Here is a 22,795-nt window from a genome sequence, read left to right on the forward strand (position 1 = left end):
AAAATATGTTGTTTTTTGCCATATTAGCACGTTTTAATGTGACGACGTGTCTAGGCACTGTATTTCGTGCTGATTTGAAGTATTTTCAGCTGTTTTTGGGACATGTCAAATTTTGACATTTTTGCTTTGCTTTGGCTTGTCTTGGCAGCTAATTTTATTTGTTTTTCAGCTTTTTTGGGAAATGTACTGCCATTTTTGTTATATTATAGCCTTGCTTTTTGTTAGCACGCTATTTTATGCTGATTTGAAGTATTTTCAGCTGTTTTGGGGATATGTCAAATTTTGACATTTTTGCCATACTATAGCGTTGCTGTTTTTGTCATTTTTTCGACATGCTAAAAATATGTTTTTTTTTCCATATTTGCACGTTTTAATGCTATGGCGTGTCTCAGCACACTAGTTTATGCAGTTTTGACGTGCTTTCAGCCTTTTTGGGGACATGTCAAATTTTGACATTTTTGCCATACTATAGCCTTGCTTTTTTTTGTCATTCTTTCAACACGCTAAAATATGTTGTTTTTTGCCATATTAGCACGTTTTAATGTGACGACGTGTCTAGGCACTGTATTTCGTGCTGATTTGAAGTATTTTCAGCTGTTTTTGGGACATGTCAAATTTTGACATTTTTGCTTTGCTTTGGCTTGTCTTGGCAGCTAATTTTATTTGTTTTTCAGCTTTTTTGGGAAATGTACTGCCATTTTTGTTATATTATAGCCTTGCTTTTTGTGTCATTTTTTCAAGACACATATGTAGTTTTTTGCAACATTTTATGCCAATGCGTGTCTTGGCACGCTATTGTTTGTGGTTTTCAGCTGTTTTAAGCTTTTTTGAGAATTGTAATTTTTTGCCATTTTTTGCCATACTATAGCCTTGCTTTTTAGGTCATTTTTTCAACATGCCATATTATGGTGTTTTTGGCTGTTTTTGCAACATTCTATGCTATGGTGTGTCCTGGCACGCTATTTTCAACGGTTTTCAGTTCTTTTCAGCTGTTTTTGGGACACATCTGTTTTTGACATTTCTCATACTACAATATTGCTGTTTGGGTTAATTTTTTTTGACATGCCATATTATGGAGGTTTTTTTTTAATGTTTTTGCAACATTTTATGCTATGACGTGTTTCGGCATTTTGGGCATTTTTGGTCATTTTTGATGACATACTACTACTTTGATGTTTTAGGTATTTTGGACAACATACTATAGTATGACTTTTTCCTGATATTTTGGAGGACACACTTATGTTTGACTTTTTCATGATATTTTGGAAGACATACTATACTATGGGTTATTTTAGGTATTTCTCATGACATACTATGCTATGACTTTTTGGTGTTCTTCATGCCCAGCTTGCTCAAGAGCATTACAAAGAACTTAGGCTCACACTAACCATTTAAAGTGAATATACATTTATTGTAGGTCCAACAGCAAAAGCAAGCCAATGTGTAGGTCAACAGTCAGTTTGAGCTGTGGGTGTTGCTTGTGGGTGGCTTTTGTGTGGGTGCTAACTGAAACCATAAAGAAACAAACAGGTCAACAAACAAACCAAACAAAGCCATTTTGGGTGCCTAAGAGGCACCAGCCTTCCAGGAGGGAGAGAGGAAGAGCAATCTTGAAAATGGCCAGTCTTAAATAGACTTGTGGCAAGTGAGATGAATCCCAACAATGAGGTGGTAGGAGCTGAGCAGGTAGGGAGATCCTGAAAGAAACAGAACAGGTAAGCCAAATGACACAAGTGTGCCAGGGGCATCACATACCATGGCTTTTTCATGGTGTTTTGAACAACATACTTTAGCATCAATTGGGAAAGACATAATGTTTTTAAGTTAACAATAAATTTGAACAAAATGCACAATAAGATGAATAGTTAAAATTTCTTTGGTGATTAAAACTCCGTAGTAACATTGTGTCTTTACAGGTTAGAGATGTCGTCATTATAGTCAGAATATTACCCTCAATGGCGTGTAGACGCTGGAGGTCGAGGTGACGAGAGTGTTGGCTGAAGGATAGGGATGATGGGATGAGGATCAGGACTAAAAAGTGGATGAGCTGAAGACTGGAGGTGAATGGGGAGGAGGAGGTTTGCATCCGGTTGTCCTGAAAAGACAAAAGACAGCAGCAGAGGAAAATGGTTTGATATTTGACAGTAAAGCTGTGATTGTTTTAGGGAGATTGTGGCAAACTCTGGTTGGATCATTTTCAGGTCACATCCATCGTGAGCTGATATGAGTGAGTGAGTGTCTTCTTGACCGAACTGCCTCTAAGCGTCAGGACTTATTTTATTTTGGACAACATACTATCCATGACTTTTCCGTGTAGTTCTGGACAGTGTATTGTACTATGACTTAATTTGTACAGTTTAGGACAACGTACTTTACTATGCCTTTTTTTCATGCTGTTTTGACGACATACTATTGGATGACTTTTTCATTTTGGATGACATACTTTATCATGACTTTTTGTGCTGTTTTATGTTTGTCTGGATGACATACAATACTATGATTTTTTCATGCTGTTGTGGGTGACATCCTTCACCATGACTTTTTATGGTATTTGGACTACATGTTGTTATGACTTTTTCATCATTTTTTGGACAAAATTGTAAACTGTGACATTTTTAAGGTGATCTGGACAACGTGCTTTACTGTGACTTGATTTGGGACTGCTGTGGCTAAGAGTGGGTCATCCTCTAATCGGAAGGTCAGCAGTTCAATCCCCGGCTCCTCCGGGCACAAAGGTCAAAGTATCCTTAGGCAAGATACTGAGCCCCAAATTGTTCCAGATTTTGTGCCATCAGAGTGTGCATGCATATAAATGGTTACTACCTATTAAATGGCAGCTTGTACGGTACCCTCGGCCACAACTGTGTGTATGTGTGTGTGTGTGTGTGTGTGTGTGTGTGTGTGTGTGTGTGTGTCTGTGTGTGTCTGTGTGTGTGTGTGTGTGTGTGTGTGTGTGTGAATTTGTGAATGTGATATGTGCTGTGAAAGCGCTTTGAAGGGTCAAAAAGACTAGAAAAAGCGCTATACAAGTACAGTCCATTTCCCATTTACTTTTATTATAATATTTTGGATAAAAAGCTTCACCATGACGTTTTGATTGCATTTTAAGAAACATCCTGTACTATGACTCTTCTGTGCTATTTTGAATGGTATGCTATGCAGTGACTTCCTTTTTTTGTCTTCTTTATTTTGCTGTTAAGGACATTATAATATCCATTACTTTTTTTTAAAATAATACTTAAGTCAACATACTATACTATGATGTTTTTAAGTCTTTTATACTCATGTTTCAGTTTTGTGGCCTGTTCTGCAAATCTTTTAACTTTGTAGCTCCAGTGCTGTGTGCAAAAAGTTTATGTACAACCCTCCTATTTATTTATTTTTTTTATCATCATGTTGTGCAGCTGTACACTTTCAAAGAGCGAAAAAAAATCTCTTTGCATTTTAGTCTGATCACATTCTGTTTTTTGTCCATATCGCCCAGCCCTATCTATATTGTTCTGACTGCGTGAGTATCCTGTCATCAACCAACATCAGAATAAATGCCAAGACAGAAACAAGCAAACAAAAATGCTTTCATCCTTTTTGGGACCCAAAGTCCTTTTAGAACACCTGACACTAATAATCAAGCTGTGAGGTGCATGTTAGCAAAAATAAATGTATCTCCCACTTGTTGGAAGCTTTGAAATACTGTTCTCCATTCTGCTCAACTTTCTCTCCACTTCGTTTGAAGTTGACTCGGACCCTGTAAGGTGTTTGCTTTGAGAGCTGAGCAGAATATAAATCACCTTGGTCCATAGCTCCTGGCAGAATTGTTAAGTGTTCGCTCTGCAAAAAAGTAGAGCTTAAAGGAACGTGCTGCATTTAGATGAGGTGGCTGAATGTCACTGTATACAGGATGTGTTAGAGGAGGTGTTACTCTGATCATGCATAAGTAGTGAGAACACAACATGGAGTTAAGAACAATGCAAGGTCGTTTTGCAACAAATTTAAATTCCTAACTTTGTGGCATTTGATGAATGGCCACATTGTTTTTTACTCTCTGTTGCTAGTTAGGTTTATTTCCTTCTGCTTCCATTGTCTCACAGTATAATGGTTAAGTAATGCAGAGGAACAAGAGCACAAGCAGTACATTTTCTTTGTTCCATCTATACTACACTAGTATTCTCTTCAGGTGCACTGGGAGCTGAAGTCCATCCCAGCATACATAGGGCAAAATGGCAGAGCCCATCCTGAACAGGGCCAACAGACACACAAATTCACACAAGAGGGAAATTCATTTTTCAGTCTATCTTCGCCCTCTTTGAATATCTTTCCTCCAGAGAAGGGATGTCAATTATGTTTAAGGTAGCTTTCGATAGTACAACACTCATTAACAGGCAACTGACCAGTTCATTTTAAAGAAAAAAAACAACAAACTGCAAAATGATGTGAAGACACACAAAGTGCTTTCAATTAAGGGGTGGTGAAATTTGAATGTTTTGTAAGGTAAATGGCCTACTGTTCATTATGTTTTCTGTGGGCTTTGCTGATGGACAGACACCCAGCTGGGTCAACATGTGAAAACAGAGTGCCCACTGTCCAGTCTACTAGCATGAAAGCTAGGTAGCGACGCAGCTCATTTGGCAATTACTGCTGGAAACATCGTCCTTACTGCAGAAACAAGCAGTTTTTTTTGAGCCACTAAACCCCATTAGCACTGTTAACTATATTAGCACCACTAGCCAGGCTGACACTGATAAATGTGTTAACAAGGACTACATGGGTAACAATGCTAAAGGAGTTTTGCAGCTCAAAACTAAGAAACTTACTCACTGAGGCAACCTTGGTGGAGACTGGAGGATGGACACAGTGTTTCTACAGCAAAGCTGTTTGGTTGGGACGGCATTACCAGCAGAAACTGTAGAAGGAACAGTGCCGCTAGCTAATTTGCACCCACTAGACCAATGACTGTATTTAAAGAAGAACCAGACCCGCATGGTGCCCAGTGCAGGAAACTAAGGAGAGGCAAAGTTAACCTATAGACTGACACGAATAACCAGTAAAAAATATTCTCAGCAGCTAACCAATTAACGATTGACTGCTGACATCTCTACTCAGGGTCAGTTTTCTTCCCTCCTCTCCCCCCCCCCAAAATAGTAAGAAAACCACATAGAAAAGGCCAAGGCTGAGACCTGAACCCTAAACCTTCAACAATCTCCCCATAACTGCAGAAAAATTACCTCACATTTCCTATTTTCCTCCATTCCTGTCTAGTGACCTTCCTTCCAGTTTATTGAGTGTTCCTCCATGTAGGAGGGGACTATCATGAAGATAGAGTGCCTGAGCACCTCACCATCTCCAGAAACCCCGCCTGTTAGGAGAGAGTGAAACGAATGGCCCCAGACACCGATTGATTGGCCGATGAAAGAGTGTCCTGCCCCCTTGTTCACTGGCATTAGTTACAGGAGGAGCAGGTGAATCGTGCATTGAGGCTGAGTTACAAGCTGTGAATGACAGGCTTGTGAGAGGCTTGTGCTACATTAACCTGCCAGAATAAACCAACTAACAACAATAAAATGGAGGCCTTAAATGATAAAAAAGGTGATGCTCAGGGTTAAAATGGCTTTGGCAACTCACAAGGCAGCTGCAGGGAGGCCATCTGAAATCTTCTGATGCTGGCATACCTATTGTGTGTTTCTCACATTATTAATAACAGTCTACACATATCCACCTGGGTGATGTCTATGTAATGAGTTAAAACATTTTCAGACGCTTCTTGATTTTGTTGAATGAAGATTTAAAGTGTTTTGGAGGCATTATTTTGTTTTCTCTTTCTTCACAGATCAGTCCAAACAGCATTGCTGCTAGAGATGGACGCATTCGAGAGGGGGATCGCATTTTACAGGTACAATAGGACACACTCTCTCACCGGCCCCCAGTACACCAGCTCTCATTAGATTCACCATAAAAACCTGCTTTTATTTTGTCACACTCAACCACTGTCTCCCTGCACGAGAGCCCATTCATTTTTAATGGCAGCACATTAAAGGGGGAACTCTCCCCCGCTGTGACTGTTAGAGGGGTAGAAATGCCCCCCTGGCTGTTTTAGTTACCGACTCAGCACCAACAGGGGTTTTTAAGAGTTCTGGTTCAGGATGGCGCTGTGCTGCAGCTCACTACCTCCTATGGGATAGCTGAGAGGCTATGACTGTTATTAGCCCCAAGCTTCATCTTCGGGGCTGAGATGCAGAGGAACTCTGCTCCCGACGAGGAGCAGCAGTTGTTAAGGCTGAGGGCTCCATAGTGTTGCCTCTGTGGGTTAGATGGGCCATTACTGTTTTTGTTTATACAAGTAATAGCTCCTAATTGTAATGTCAAGTATACTATCACCGTATTAAATTGTTGTATGGCAAACAATTGCCTACTCATATACATATATCATACATCTGTATTAAATAGATAGAGAAACATTTAGCATTTACTTGGAGCTGTGTGTTTAGCCACTTGATGAAAATAAGTCTAATCTTTACTGTTTTTGAAGTTCGGTTTTGGTCACCGCCTGAAGGAATAATAGGCCTCTTTAGCTTAATAGATGTTACCTACCTTTCGATTTTACTGGAAACAGTTGCCTGCTGCTGCTGGAAACACGGGTGATGAGAGTGGAGTTTGCAGGTCCAGATAACCTAAACAATGAGCAAAAAGAGACTCAGTAGAGCTAGGGTCATGGCAAGAATTTGGCAATAGGATACAGATCACAACATGGTTATGGTTCATTATATTGCAGTAATGTAACCAGGGCACCATACACAAGTGTATCAGTACTTTTTTACAACCAAAAGTAGAGCTAGGGGGAACAGTAGAGTTGGGTGTTGATTATCTGTTGGTTCATCACAATAAAACAATTTCTTTCAGACTACACATTTAGCTGCAGATTAGCAATTGAAAGTAGTGCACTGGGACAGGCAGGTACAAATTTAGCACCACCCATGCTTGTAAAATATGCAAGTGGCTGGTAGATTTGCTTCAGTCAGCAGCCAAAAAACAATAGTATTCTATTGAGATGTTGGTAAAACATTCACTAGCCATTTGGCTGGTGGACAAAAAAAGTTAATTGTGCACCTTGGGGATAGGTTATCTTGATACCACAAAATGTAATGTGAACTATTTAAGTGAAGTGAAGGTTTATAAATTGAGAAACACAGCAGTTCAGTTTTCACTCAGAAAATGTCTTTTAATCAGTACAATAGAACATTATGAGAGGGGAAATGGGAATAAAGTCACAGGAGAAGTAAATAGTCTGCGCAAGTGATTATTTGATGCGTGGGGTGCATAAGCACTGTTTCTAATTGTCTACCGGTGTCTACCATGTGTTGTGTGACTGATTTGAGCCAGGAGAGGGAGTGTGTGTGAGTGTGTGTGTGTGTGTGTGTGTGTGTATATGTTTGTGAGGCAGACCAGTACTCTGGCACTATTATCCACCAGTGACAGGGCCATTACTCTGCCTGCAAAAAGATGGACGCCCCCTGTCAGTGGCCAGTTAATTGTATGGCTAGATGCATGTGCGCTGCCGGATACCTTGGTGAACACAACAGCTCCGTTGGCCCATGGCCACTGTCCCATTCATAATCACTGCTGGATCCTGCTTCATATTAAAGAGCATCACAGAGTGTTTACAATTTCCCCGGGAAAAAAAAGGCATTATTGTGCAGTTCCACTTTTATTGTGGTACTTAGTTTTTCTTAAGGGCTTTTGTATTGGAGAAAATGAAGTGGGCCTGTGTGTGTGTGTGTGTGTGTGTGTGTGTGTGTGTGTGTGTGTGTGTGTGTGTGTGTGTGTGTGTGTAGGTGCCTGTGTTCAAATATTTTAGTTGTGTAAACAATACATGTTTGCTTGCTTGCGTCTGACTTAATAGTAAGTGTACAAATCATGTTTGTATGTTATCTTCAGATTAATGGCCAAGATGTACAAGACAGAGAGGAAGCAATGGCTGCACTCTCCAGTGATGAGAGCAGGAACATCGTACTGCTGGTTGCCAGACCTGAGATGCAGGTTAGTAATTACCACACCGTTACCTCACACTGACACACTGTATTTTTCAACCACTGACTAAAACACCTACTGTGGGCCTTACGTGGGTAAAGGAAGCATGCATTTCACAGATTACAGCCCTGAGGGTTTGTCATTTACATTAGATTTGTTCAGAGTAAACCTCAGCAGCCTGGGGTAGCCAACCCTCACAACCGCCACAACTACTCCTCGTGGAAGCCACCACTGAGACACCTCATCATGTTTTATTTTTATGTAGCGCCACTGTAATTGACTTCCAACGGTAAGCCATAAAAGCTAATGGCATGCTAATGTGGAGTGAGTTCAGGCCCAAGGCCGATGGCAAATAAGTGAAAGGACTCTGCCGCAGTGCAGATGAGCCAGGAGCAATGGTAGACTCTTTGTAATTAAATGTGTCTCTCAGTACTAAATCTGAAGTCCTCAGATATGGATCCCATTTGGTTCACATAGAGCAGACAAACAGATGATGGATGGTGTGGATCAAATAGGTCAGAGGTGGCCCTCTTTTGTCCATTTTATTGTATTAGCCTGATTTTAAGGTTATAACACATGTTTTAAAGATGAGGGGTGGTGTTGTGTTGGCCAAGAAAGAGGGAATTGCATATCTGTCAAACACCACATCATATCAGTGCTTGCAGTGTCTTATTTCAAAATCACATTGAGTGTTTTTTTCCAAGAAAATCCTATTTGGTCACCCATTTGGAACACCCAACTATTTGTTTCTGAGACACCGTGTCGCCACAAGCTTTAGCCCTTGACAAATAACACTCACCCTTCTCTCTCTCTCCGTATGCTTTCCTTCCTTATTCACCCTTAGCTGGAGGAGGCCTGGCTGGATGATGAGCACAGTGAATTCCTGGAGCAGTTGAAGATGGAAATGTTGGAGGAGCAGCAGAGGGAGGAGATGGAATTGGCTGCCTTACAGGAGGAACAGGAGAATGAGCAGGTCAGACAGCAGCAAAACATGCTTTGCGTAACTGGATTAACAAGTCAATAACAAAGCTTTGTTATTAGGATTAAGAAACTCTGAAAAGCTTGTTTCTTTTTATTTGCTCAATGGGAATAAAACTCCTAAAAGCTAGTGAGTCAGAAAGCAGTAGATTTAAGTTAACTTTCCTTCTGTCAGGCTGTAGTACCCAGTGTGTTATGAATATCATAACATCAGACTCACCAATAATCTCTCTGACAGTATTAAGTCATTATTCACAGTCAATATGAACCTGTTTCTTGAAATAACTACAGAACAAACTGCCGGCAGAGAAGGAAACTCTTCATTAACTTTCTTTTCAAAACACTAAAAACAAGCTTTGCCCTTTGAAATATGAATATGAAATATTGATTATGAATATTAATGGAAGGGGACTATTAAACTATTTAAATTCCAAAAATTAGTAATCATAATTTAAAATTCTGTTTTGTTGAGAGGATAGCATGCTACAAAAATCCATATAAATGGGTATAAATAACTTCAAAGGCATGGCAGAGAGAAAACAATCCCTGAAGTAACAGAGCTGCATAACAGTTATGCACAATCCTTGAGGAGAATGCAGAACAGGGTTGCACTTCTTGAACTTTCAAATGCTGTAGCTCTCATAACTTTTCATTGTTTTGTGTCCTCATTTTATTAAAGAGCAAAGAAGCTTGTTTCTGCTAGTGTGATGGAAAAAAAAGATCCTGCAAGTCATTAATATGACTTTGTATCTTAAAATAACGAAGCCATCTCCAAATAATGACAAAGCATTTCAAAATAGTGTCTTAGTATCTCATAAACGTGTGAAAATAATATGAGGCTTTCCTAAACTACTGACTTAAAATAATGCATAGCTTGACTCTATACAAATTCTGACTTAGTATATTGATATTATGACTCTGGATCTTTTTTAATATAATGACTTGGTGTCTTAAACTCATAAGAAACTTTTCTAAACAACGCAGTATCTACAAGCAATTACTTAAAATCTCAGAAATAATTAACTCATTATCTCAAAACAATGGCATAGCATATAAATAAAGCATAAGACTCTCCTTTAAAATGGCTTGGGAACTACAAGTAATGACTGAGTATCTTAAAATGACTTAATATCAACATGAAAAGCTCTTTCAAAATCCTAACCTAAAATAACAAGAAGCTTTCTTAAAAAATTATTGAATGAAAATGACTTAGTGTCTCAAAATCATTAGTTTTTCAGAATGACTTAGTTTCTACAAGTTATGACTTAACATCTTAGGTAAAAAATTAGTATCTCAAATAAAGGACAACTTGTCTTACATTGAGAAGCGCTCTCAAAATAATGACCTAGTGTCTCACAATAATAAGATGCTTACCCAAGATAATGGCTAAGCATATTGAAACCATGAGAAGCTTTCTCAAAATGACTCAGTATCTACAAGTGATGATTTAATATCTCATAATAATGAAAAGCTCTTTAAATTATGACTTTATATGACTTGGGGCTTTCTCAAAATGAGTCAGTATTTACAAGAAATGACTCAGTATCTCAAAATAATGAGAAGCTTTCTCAAGATAACAGCTTAGCATATCAAAACGACTCAGTATCTCCAAGTACTGACTTTGTATCTCAATAAAGACTTAGTTTCTTACATTAATAAGAAGCTTTCTTAAAGTGAGATGAGCTGTCTCAAAACAATGACAAGCTCTGAAAACTATGACTTAGTATGACTTAGGAGCTTTCTCAAAATAATTCATTATTTACAAGAAATGACTTAGCATCAATTAATTACATTACACTTTCTCAAGATACTCAGTATTCAGAAGACGTAGCTTTTCAACATAAAGACTTAGTAATTAAAATGACCCTGTATCATAAAATATAGACATTTCTCAAAACAATGACTTCATATCTGAAACTCACAAGAAGCTTTCTCAAGATGACCCAGTCTCTCAAAATTATTAGAGGCTCTCTTAAAATAATGACATAGGATCTGAATGCAATGACTGTTTTTACACATTATGACTTTGTATTTTAATGTATTGGCTTAGCATCCTGAAAAACTAGAAGCTTTCTCAAATGATTAAGTATCTACAAGTAATCATAGTTTCAGAAAATAATGACATAACATCTGAAAACGATGTAGTAACGTAAAATAATGAGAAGTGTTTTCAGATAATGGTTAGCATATCAAAGCATAAGATTTGTCCAAAACATGACTCAGTATCTACTATTTATGACTTCGTATTTCAAAGATTAGGGCTTAGTATCTCAATTATGTGAAGCATTCTCAGCATTTACAAGTGATGATAGTATCTGAAAATCACTTAACACCTCAAAATAACGAATCACTATCTTAACATCTAAAGAAGCTTTCATGGAATAATGACTTTGTATCTGAAAATAATGAGAAGCTATCTGAAAATAATTACTTGGCATCTTGAAAAAATGACTTAGCATCTCAAAATAATGAGAGGCTTTCTCAAGAATAACAAAGCTCCTCATTCTAAAGTAAATGACTTAGTATCCCATAATGATGTAAAGCTTTCTCAACGAAGCATCCACATCGCAAAAACTGCTCAGGAATGGCCCGAGGAATATGACAAAGAGCTCAAAGCATCCACCTGGCCTCAAAAATCCCCAGGTCCCAAAATAATCAAGCTTCTGTGGAACATGCTGGTACCCCACTTCACAACCCAAAAGACTCAAAGGATCCTCTGCCAGTGCCCTGGTGCCAGGCACCACAGGACAACACCAGAGGCCCTGTGTCTAGGCAGCCCCACTGTTGATTGGAAGTAACTCAGGAATTGGCACATCCTGCAAATTTTGATCAGATTGGGATTTTGAGAATTTAGAGGCCAGGTTAAAGCATTGAACTCTTTGTCATGTTCTTCAGGCCATTCCTGATTAACTCTCTTAAATTATTGACTTAATAAGTCATTACTTCGAAATGTTTGCATTATTTTGAGAACGTTTGTCATTGAAAAAACTTACAAGATCTAGTAACGTTCAGAGTTCATTGCCAAATGTAACATTTTTAAATACAACACATATTTGCAAAGTATAGTAAGTATACTTGCAAAAATGAGGTGCCATCAATCTATATGATGATAAAAGTATAGCCTTATGTGAATCATAAAAGAAAGAAGCATATCATAATTCTGCACGCGTTGTGTCATATATCTATACAAAAGTATTTCAGGATTTCTTTTTCATCTTATTCGTTTCAGAGAGTGGACGATGACAGGCCCACCTGTTCCACACTCCCCCATCATAAGGATAGTGTACTGAGTAGAAAAGACAGAATGGAGAGCTCAGAGCATAATGTCTTGGCACACATCCAGAGACGTTTGTCCCAGTGCCTAAGAGACAATCGGGACACACACCATACCACCAGCTCCACACGGCTGGAGGACAAAGAGGATGAGGATGATGATGAGATGGAGGGTGATCGTTTCCAGCAGCTCCTGGAGCTGAAGTGTCAGATACGTAACAGCGGTGAGTACGACCTGTTCTACAGCCGCCGCAGCACTATTGAGTGCAGCATGGGGGAGCAGGGTGGAGTACAGCATGAGCTACGAATGCTCAACGAAGAGCTGCGCAGCATCGAACTTGAATGTCAGAACATCATGCAGGCCCATAACCTTCGTAAGAGCCAGCAGTCTTCCTCCATGGGCCACTCTGCACCCTCATCCAAAAACCAAAGCCCCCATCGAAGTGACCCTACAAAAAGTAAGCTGGCTGACATAAATGAAAGGCTTGAAAAATCAGACAAGGACAGCTCTAGTGCCTACAACACGGCAGAGAGTTCACGGAGCACCCCTCTGGCAATGGACCGCTCCCCAGAGCACTCACTCCAGAGGATGGTTAGTCTCACCAACCAGAGAAACCTCTGCAGTGGCCTTGCCACTGGCCCCTTACTTAGCCCAAGCCCCGTCCCAGCATGCCGTGCTTCAGTCCCAGGGAAAAGCAGCAGCCCCGACCACAGCAGCCGTTCTCAATCGAACCAGACAACTCAGGCTGAGGAGGAGAGCAGAGGGAAATTAAAACAACTTGCTTCCCAGATTCCTTACTTCTCTCCATCCCACAGTTCCCAGCAGAGGCAGGTCAACATCCCAGCTCATGCACGCCACTACCAGAGCTACATGCAGCTGATCCAGCAGCGCTCAGCTGTGGAGTATGCTCAGAGCCAGCTCAGCCTGCTCAGTGTCTGCAAAGAGCCTCAGAGGCCCATTAATGAGCCCAAGATGGAGTGGAAGGTCAAGATCCGCAGTGATGGTACACGCTACATCACCAAGAGGCCTGTGAGAGACAAGATCCTGAGGGAGCGAGCCCTAAAGATTAAAGAAGAACGTAGTGGGGGGATGACCACAGATGATGATGCAATGAGTGAAATGAAGATGGGGAGGTACTGGAGTAAAGAGGAGAGAAAGCAACACCTGGTCAGAGCAAAAGAACAGAGGAAAAGACGCGAGTTCATGCAGCGTAGTCGGCTGGAAAGCTTGAAAGAGAACCCTCAGAGCAGTAGTGAGGGTCGCAAGGAAGTCAGCATTATAGAGCTCAGCCAGAAGAAGATGATGAAGAAACGCAACAAAAAGATCCTGGACAACTGGATGACCATCCAGGAGCTGATGACTCATGGTACTAAGGCCCCTGAGGGAGCCAAGGTGCACAACGCCTTCCTATCAGTCACTACTGTATAAAAAAAACACACACATTCTACCCCATGCGGTATAATATACTTGCCTCGTTCAATGTGGCGTTTTTATGAGGACAATAGGAATATTTTTCACACTTTGTAACCCAAAAAGCATTTTGTAAAGAATTTATCAGCGGTATCACAGCATTTTCTTCATGTTTTTCAGTATTGTTTTTCACATCACTCTGCGGGAAAAACATTTTTCTATAAAATTATGACAATATAGTTATTTTATTACTTCACTCTAAACATTTTTATCTTTTCAATTCTATTTTCATATTTATGTTGTAACCATAAAACTAGAAATGGTTGTATGAATATCTTAAGAAAATGATTTTCATTTTGTGTATTATGCACACTTGCCAATTGCAACACACAATGAATCAGTGCGTCTTTCATTTGCTTTTTTTTTAATGCACCTTTCATTAACAGATCCACTTATCCTCTAAAGCTGATATTAATAACTCTTAGTTTTGGCAAGATATAGTTAAAATTATGTTTCAGACTGTTGGTGCAAAAACACTGACACAAAGTTCCAACTAGTTACCTAACCATACAGATAAATGAGCATTATGATTGCTGAAGTATGTTTCACCAAAAAAAAGTTCAAATAAGGCACACATTTAAGCTTTACAGGGAAATAAATATCTTACATTCCAATCACAGTACTGTATAACCCACTTCTGACAGCAGATTGAGTATAATTACAGCAAGAATGTGATGAACTTGAAATAAATCATATGACCTGGGGGCTATTGCACAAAAGTAGAAGTTAGAAATCCAGGATAGACGGAAAAAGCGAGGCTTGACCTAGTCCAACCAGTGCTTCCTGGCTTAATCCACTGCACGTTTGCCAAGCCGGGATGAGAACGTGCAACTATGTCAAGCCAGGTGTAAGTATTGTGGCTTAAGGAGCGTTCACGGCTGTCATAAGTAGACCACATCACAAATCCTCGTGATGCAGACATGGAGAAAATGCCGGCAGCAGTTTTCAGCAAGTGAGCAGCAGCTTCTTATGGGAAAGTATAGGCAGGTAAAGTATATAATGTGTAAAAAAGGGAAAAATGGGCATTCTAATAAACTGAGAAAAAATAATAAAGATAGCGGACTGACTTAATGCATAAGTAATGAGACACATACATCAGTGTACAGTAAAGAATTGCTGGTAATGCATTGCAGTGGATAATCATATCGTTGTCTGTCCAGGGGTCTTGGGTTCGAGTCCCCATCAAAGCAATTTTTGTCTCTTTAGATTAAAACTTACATTAATTACTCATTACCCTTAACTTCAGCTGCACTGACACGTTGTAATTAACACGCAAGGGGATGCTTCTTATTTTTACAAATCAGCTGGACACTTTGCCTTAAAAGTTAGCAGTGGAAATGAATAATTAATGAAATGTACTATGAAGATTATTTACTAATACGTATAAAGGTATCGAGTATTTATGCCACACAGAGCATCTGTGGGAGGGTGAGAGTCTTATCACTGACTTCATTGAAACCACCTTTGCAACTTAGTTGGTCATTTCTAATCATATCAACAAATGTAATAATAACCTAGTGGTATATATTAAATATTCACTGAACTTCTGACAGTAACATGATCAGGAGGACAGGTGTTATTTTGGACAGGAGTGCTGACTTTAACTGTTTGGCCTTGGTTTAAATCTCCTTTAGTGTGCACGTTACCTTTAACTTTACACTGAAAATGATAACACATTCATTAAAGGCCTACTTTAATGAATTACAGAGTGGAAGTCTATTTTAATGCAGTCTTATAAAAATGAATTTAAATAAAGAGACCAAAAAGACCACGAAAACATATTTATTTATGATCAGAGTGACAGCTGAATGATCAAATCAGCCACCAGGATTAAACAAGTCTTGCTGTTAGCCTGGTCAGGAGCAGGCTAGCTGTACAGAATAAATCTCCATGGTAACTTATGTGCCTCTACTTTCATGCTGCCAAGTCAAGGCTAAATTGGGCCTGGATACCTGGAAAATCCTGGCTTAATCCGCTCTCCTAATTTTGTGCAATAGCCCTCTGAAAGGGAAGCAATCTCTTGTGTTTCATCGCAAACTGCCATATCTGTTTTTGGAGAAAAATTCTTAACATTTCAGATTACTTAACATTGTAAATTGTTAATATGGGAAAATGTTTCGGGTCAACAATTCAAATAACTTTTGCTAGTGTCATTTTAATTATCAGCAATTTTATAAATGCTTCTTTAAAAAAAAGTTTAATACCTCATGTAATAGTAAAACTCTTCAAATGTTGTTTCTGTGATTTCAAAACTTGAACCACTGTTTTTTTTGTTTGATTGGTTTTTACAAAGCTACAAACAACTAAACAATACTTTAGTAGCTCCCACACTTTGTGGGAACAGGGAAGATGTACTATTATACTTCTAAAATAGTTGACATTTTTTTCATCCCATGAATCCAAAATATTCTGATTCATTGCCAGTGCTGCAACTTTCAGTAAAGATGATTTTGTATTTAAATTTTATTTTTGCTTAATATTTTTAATTTTTACTACATATTCAACAACAGATGGACCTGTGCATAGCTTTTACACACCAGTATTTTCACATCTGCCAGATCCACCTTCACTCAGCATAGCCTTAACAGCAAAAACTGAATCAATGATGCATTTGTGTGGCAAACTTATTTCATACACAAAAAGTCTCTGGATATCTCTGTACAACAGAGAGGTATTATTCAGCCTTATTCATACATTGTATAATCTGAGTTTTTAGTAACTGGAAAATATCATAGATATATAGTTGTTAATGAATTATGTTTGCGGTCAAATTAAACGTGTTAGGATGATTGCCACTGAGCAGGACTCAGAACACAACATATTAGATAGTTGAAAAACTAAACTGGTGAAATGAATGGGTTGCCATTCATCAACAGACTTTATAGTACAGTTACGTGTACAGTATACTCATTCCAAATGCCTCATTTTTATCTGAAATATTGTAAATTTGAAATTTTAAACCGATCCCTGTATTGCTTTGAGTCAATGTCAATGGTCTAATTTCAAGTAATGCGTAGTTGGCACATTTGTAGCCGGGTAAAATGTGTGATAATGGTGATCTTTGCAAAAGAAATGATAATAAATTATTGTTTTTTGGTATAACATTGCATCATGTTTCTTTAATTCAGACATTTGTGAAAAAGAGGAAACTCTTCTGCTGATTTGCAGCTGCTGCAAGGGGCCTGGACTGTACAGTAAAACATTCAGTGGGTAAACAACAAACCCTGACCATGAAACTATCAATAAAGTGTTTTGGGGAACTCAGTAAGGTTACAGCACGTAAATGAATTTATGTCTCTCTCAAATTTGTTTAAAATTTGACTTTCTGTGAGGTGGTCACTGTGAGCAGCATGAAAGAGTGCTACAGTAACAATCTGTGCTGTTCTTTTTGTCTGCCGTGATAATGCTAAATTCACGATGGATAAAGGAGAGATGGGGAGGGTGTAAGGAAATAGTATCACCAGACCAAATCAAAAATATGAGTTAGTCTGTTCCTTTTCAATTTCCAAGGGTCGTTATTAAGGCCATGGATCAAAATACTTGTAATGTAGCTCTGAGCAATGAACAACTGTAAAGACTACAGCATGCAGCGATGAGCTGTGATGGTGTAGCATCAATGTTGCCATTTTTGCCATCAGAATTTGGTAATAGTACTTTCACAGAAAGTTACACATAAAGTGCAGCCATGTCGGTTGTTTTTAAAATATGCATTAACAGCGCTCCTCATTACTAAGCTACGGACAGGACAAATTAAAGGGAAAAACCTAAATTCAAGACTGGAAAAACATCAAATGCAGATGCTTCCAGAGCTGAATCTATAAATCTATACTATGCAGTGATACTTGCCATTGTCTGGCTGTACTCAGGTCTCTCTTGCAAAGATCTCAATGAGATTACTTGATTTAACAAGGAAAGTGCAATCAGTCGAGTGCCGATCTCTGCCAGGGGGCCGCATTTAAGTTGCGATGCAGCCGCCTGGGCTGATCACAGCCACTCTACACATTACTTCATCAGTTTTGTAAGATATGATGTAATAATGAGTATTAATGTACAATAACTTGAATAAACCCATAAATCTTTGAACTTTGGCGTTCATAACTGTCAATTGTATTAACTTTGTCTGTAGACTACAACACAAAGTACGATATCACAAGAATAATCACAACAAATTGCCTTGAATTGCCTTTGTCTCTTACATGCGGTATTTATCTGCAGATTCCTCAGCCTTGGCAAGGAGTATTGAAGTTGTTCTGGAGGCTCATGCTGGCCTGCCTCCATACTAAGACACGTCATGTTGGTTCTACCTTTAATTTGTCACCGATCTATAGGTTTATGCTCGCCCTGATGTCTCCAGCACAAAGGTGGAAATGACATCATCACATATTTTGCGTAGATTGGGAACGCTCCGGACGTTGTCAGTCATCGTCTGAGACATGCCGCATATTAGATAAGCAGCTGTGATTGGCCTGCCCCAGGCCAGGCTGGCTGAAAGTCTGTCTGAACTGGAGGGAGACAAGAAGTCTCTGCCAGAGCAAATAAAACATGAGCTCCCATATTCATCTGGTTCCCAGGATAAGGAAATATCTGTCATACTGGAAAAGTTAACAGTGCAAACAACTGCAACAAAAACTACTTCAAGTCACTCTGGAGTAAAGATCAGTCTGGTGAAGTGAAGCTGAATTACTTGTTCACTGAACACACCTTCACCTCAGATATCTCCTGAGGAGTGACTCTCTTTTTTCCGCCCTTCTGTGTTAAGTGATTTAACAGAAGAAGATTTCAATTAAAATCACCTTCCACGTGGATGGCTTTGTGTTCATTAAAATGTTCCAACCACTTAATCATTACTATGGCCTTGTCATATGCAGGTGAGCGCTACTGGGATACTGTCATCTCTGTATTATCTTAAGATGTCAGTGTGCTATAGCTGAAATTGGAGTGTCACAGATGCACTACTGCCTGAAGACTGTTCTGTACTTCTGTTTCCATTTAACTGAAAATCTATTCAATTTTAAGAAAGCGGTGAAATATAAAAAGGAACAGAGTCTTCCTGATATTATACTTGTGCTTTTGAGTAGAAATTGTTCTGAGTTACTCATAGGCATTCTGTTTGTGTTGTTGTTGCCAAGCCTTTATTTCACGGGTTGGTTTTCTTTTAATATTTTCATATTTCCAAACACTTTATGTGTTCAAACTGGCCTGTAAAAAAACTCTGTCCAACTCCTTTCAAGACAAAAAGGCCATTGTTCAGGCTGTGAGTAACAATAAACGCACTTCCTGCTGGCAAACTCTACTTCATTTACATACAATGCTGTTTTATAACGCCAAGGTATCACATTTAGTGTGATTGTAAGGTTTTACTCTCTCTCTATGTCAGCGTCTTCCATTTCCATTATAGACCTTGGCACTTAAAAGCATCGCCATTTACATGGAGACCAAACATTAACATCCAAGTTCGTGTTGAAAAGTTGACTCCTGCCTTCCCCTGAGCCCATTTGCTCTCCTCTCATTTGTTAATTTGCTCACTCTGTATAGAAGGGAGACCATTTAAATGCCAATGAAAAGCAAAAGAAGAAAAAGCGGTGCGAGTTGTACCAACCAAAGCCAGAACTGGCCCGAGTGCTCACTAACTAATTAAGTTCATCCCTGAGCCCCTGAAAGACCCAGTCAGGTGTAATTAAAGTCGAGCCTGTGACAGCCATGGCATTTGTCAGAGCTACCCAGCAGTTCAAATACCAGCACTGACAGAAATGTCAAACAGATAGCAGTGGCTCATCTCCTCTTCAGTGCTCCACTCACACAAACACGAGCAGCCATCGCCTTTATTATGAATGTTTGCCGATAACCTTTAGGATTCCCTGAACAGCAAAAACTACAAATTCTCTCCCATTATTCATCCACGGAAGCCCGTATTTATTGACATACAGATCCACTTGACATGTGATGGTGAAATCTACTTCATTGCACCTCCTCTCCCTCCTAATCTCAGAGGCTTGTAACAAACTGGTAATTGCCTCGGATCATGCGTCTCTTGATGTCACTTTAGAAATTGATGGCAGCTTTGATCTTTGATATCATAACCGCTGTGTTGTGATAATTGGTCCTATCATGCCAGATGTAGCGGTGTGTATGCGGGTGATATGGACAGACTGCTACTGCTGAGCCAGCTGTTCTGAATTTATATGCCTTAATCAAGCAGAAGACAATGGGGAGTCTGTTGATAGAGGATTATGGGGCATGGAATCACTTAACATCTCCTCCAAAAGTCACTACACTTTATCCTCAAGGGGATGGTGATGTCTGTACAAAAGCGCATGGCAATCCATCCAGTGGATAAGATATTTCAGTCAGGACAAAAGTGGAGAATGTGGAAGTGGAAATTAACGTCCGCCAAGTGTCAAATATGGGTAGATTTTCCATTTGGTAAGTAAATCTCAGAAGGCTATCCGTAACACTGTTGGGTAAATGTTTGATCCAAAGCAGTAGTCATGTATTAAACTATGCTGAAAGTCCGCTGTGTTTTGATGTTAGGGTTGTACTGCTCTGCTGCTCCTAAGCTGTCTGTGTCACACACACACACACACACACACACACACACACACACACACACACACACACACACACACACACACACACACACACACACACACACACACACACACACACACACACACACCTGCACCAGTGCGGCTAAACCTGACCATCTTGAGAGCTCCTAGTTCTGTGGCACTGTGTACTGTACAGGACATGAGCTGATCCACTAAACTATTACTTGCTGCAGGTCCACTGCTAGCTAATGTTGTCCGCATACTTACAAAGGTTATTAAATATAAAGACAGAAGCCCTATAGTTTGATCCAAGACCCACATTTGCATTGCTCGACTTCTTCTATTCTTACCTTTCACAATAAAAGCTTAATTTTCCTTTAGGGAAATGGTTTTCAGTTTACAAAAATAAACAGTAGGTCTGCATCGCTGCAAAATTTAGTTACATTTCTGGGGAGGTGCACATCAGGCTACGGCTTAAGGGCTATGGCGTAGGGTGGGTGTCTATGCAGAAACAACGGCATTGATTCAATGCAGAAGTATAAAACCCAGTTAACCAACAGACCATCTGCCATCCATACAGTCATGGCTTAAAAGAACAGTGTTTAAAACTGCTGCTGTGTTTGTCTGACCTTTGGACTAAATGTTAGACACAGTAAAAATGGACAGTGGTGACATTTTTGCTCAGATATTCTTTCTTTACATGTAGTACGAACTGAAGAAAAGCAGAAAGCAGTGGTGTGTTAATCACTTCAGACTACAGTAAGTTGCCTCATATTGCAATACTTGAAAAGATTCACGAATGCCCGCGGTGGTTGGCATTGCAGAAAAACTCATGCAAACACTTTGAGGGCCTCTGCAATTTCAGTTATGCTGAAACAAACAAGTTTGCTGCTTCACATTCAGTTCCCTCTTCATTTCCAGCATCACAACACCACGCAGCAAACCTGGTTCACAGCCAAGTGTTTACAGCCAACTGTGAATGTAACACACAACTTACACAAGTTAATAGTTTTAAGAATTACTTTAAAAGTCTAATCTTGTGTCGTCTCACCATTTGCTTCATCACAGCTCTGTGTATTCAAACTCTCTGCTGGATATGTTTGTGTGTCATTACTGGCAGAGATCTTTTATTGCTTCTGTGAACCATTTGGACTTTTTTTTCTTTCACACCCCCTGTTTTATGTGCCACTTGTTGTTTCATTTTCACCCCTACCAAACGCATTAGGGGACCTATTAAGCAAAAACCTGTGAATATTTCAGAGCATAATTAGAGCTCTAATTACAATTCATTATTCATAAAATGGGTGAACCAAACTGCAATACATACTGCAAAGGTCTCAAACATGTACTATTTGGATCACAATTAGAATATGTATACGCTCCCTAAAACATATGGTATTACTGTTAACCCTTAATAGAGATATGCTACTATATTATTCATGGACACATATAGCAGATTTTAAGAGTGGGTTAATACTTACTGGTGGAAACATAATCTCTTTGCAACATCCAGCTCACACTATTACTCAAATTATACAGCAGGTTTACTGCACCGTATTCAAACAACCAAATGGCTTCAACCTATTGTTGCTTGACTAACTCATCTATTCAGTCATTAAATCCTGATAGGCTTTAAAGCTGGGGTAGGCAATTAATGTTGACTTCACTGGGCAAAAATCCCACAATAAATTTGTGCATATTGAAATTCAAGTGGACTGAAAGAACTATAGAGTTCTGCACATCTTCTTGACTTTGTTTTCAGGCTTTAGAAAATCTAGGCCATGATGGGAGATTTGGACAGTCAGCGCATTTCAAAGGGACTACTGGCTATCTACTGGCTGTTCTACAAATACAGATGTCAGTATAGCACAGTGTGCATGTCCCTTTGGCAAAAGCCTGATTCAAAGGCTGAGAGTCCAGCAGGTAATGTTGCCATTCCAACACTGGCAATAACTGTCTTAGTTTTCTGTTCCTTTGCAGTGTTGGCAGACTAATCAAAAAGTGAGTCTAGATGAAACACATTTTGATAAATGCAAAACCTTTCAGAGACCGTAAGAAAATGTTACTAATAGTTAAGTCCTCTTCTAACCAGAGCCAAAGGCCCCCCCACCCCCCCAGGTTGCAGCTCTGAAGACAAACCCCGAGTCAGCAGCCGCAGCAACCTGAATCCAGGTCCAGCACAGCCCCAACTCCCTGCTGGACCAGTAAACTTTCAGTTCGAGCCACTACAACAGCCAACTGAAGATCCATCTCCCGAGCTGCTGCCTGCTTTCCTCCAAGGGAGGCGGTCCACAGCAGCGGGGACCGTGGAGCAGAGACCCTAGAGCGGCTAACAATAGCTTCTGATAAACATCTGATAAACAAAGAGGGAGACAGAGTAGCAAGGAGGGTGTGAGCAAATGAGCTGCATGAAACTGTAAGGTAAAATAAGATTAGTTAAATAATGTATGAGAAACACTGGGTTGCTGTTTAAGGTGCATGCATTTGCCTGTGGTTGTGCTGC

General features: G+C 39.5%; 1 protein-coding gene and 1 long non-coding RNA gene across 3 annotated transcripts in view; one reads left to right on the forward strand and one right to left on the reverse strand.

Moving 5' to 3' along the window:
* The window catches only part of LOC121950257 (PDZ domain-containing RING finger protein 4-like), a 200,498-nt gene extending 186,623 nt beyond the window's left edge, over window positions 1-13,875 (forward strand). For both annotated transcript variants that reach the window (XM_042496201.1, XM_042496202.1), the window contains 4 exons: window positions 5,825-5,887; window positions 7,930-8,031; window positions 8,867-8,995; window positions 12,230-13,875. In XM_042496201.1, coding sequence (XP_042352135.1) covers window positions 5,825-5,887; window positions 7,930-8,031; window positions 8,867-8,995; window positions 12,230-13,702 — 1,767 coding nt within the window. In that variant the 3' untranslated portion in view covers window positions 13,703-13,875. The remainder of the gene's footprint in view (window positions 1-5,824; window positions 5,888-7,929; window positions 8,032-8,866; window positions 8,996-12,229) is intronic.
* On the reverse strand, window positions 1,426-8,920 carry LOC121950258. Its single transcript, XR_006106314.1, has 4 exons — window positions 8,822-8,920; window positions 6,586-6,665; window positions 1,951-2,095; window positions 1,426-1,697 (listed from the first exon to the last, which is right to left on the reverse strand). It is a non-coding gene; the product is annotated as an uncharacterized LOC121950258 (long non-coding RNA).
* Window positions 13,876-22,795: the final 8,920 nt, after the last annotated feature.

This window comes from Plectropomus leopardus, chromosome 11, assembly GCF_008729295.1.
Source record: "Plectropomus leopardus isolate mb chromosome 11, YSFRI_Pleo_2.0, whole genome shotgun sequence".
Lineage (NCBI taxonomy): Eukaryota > Metazoa > Chordata > Actinopteri > Perciformes > Serranidae > Plectropomus > Plectropomus leopardus.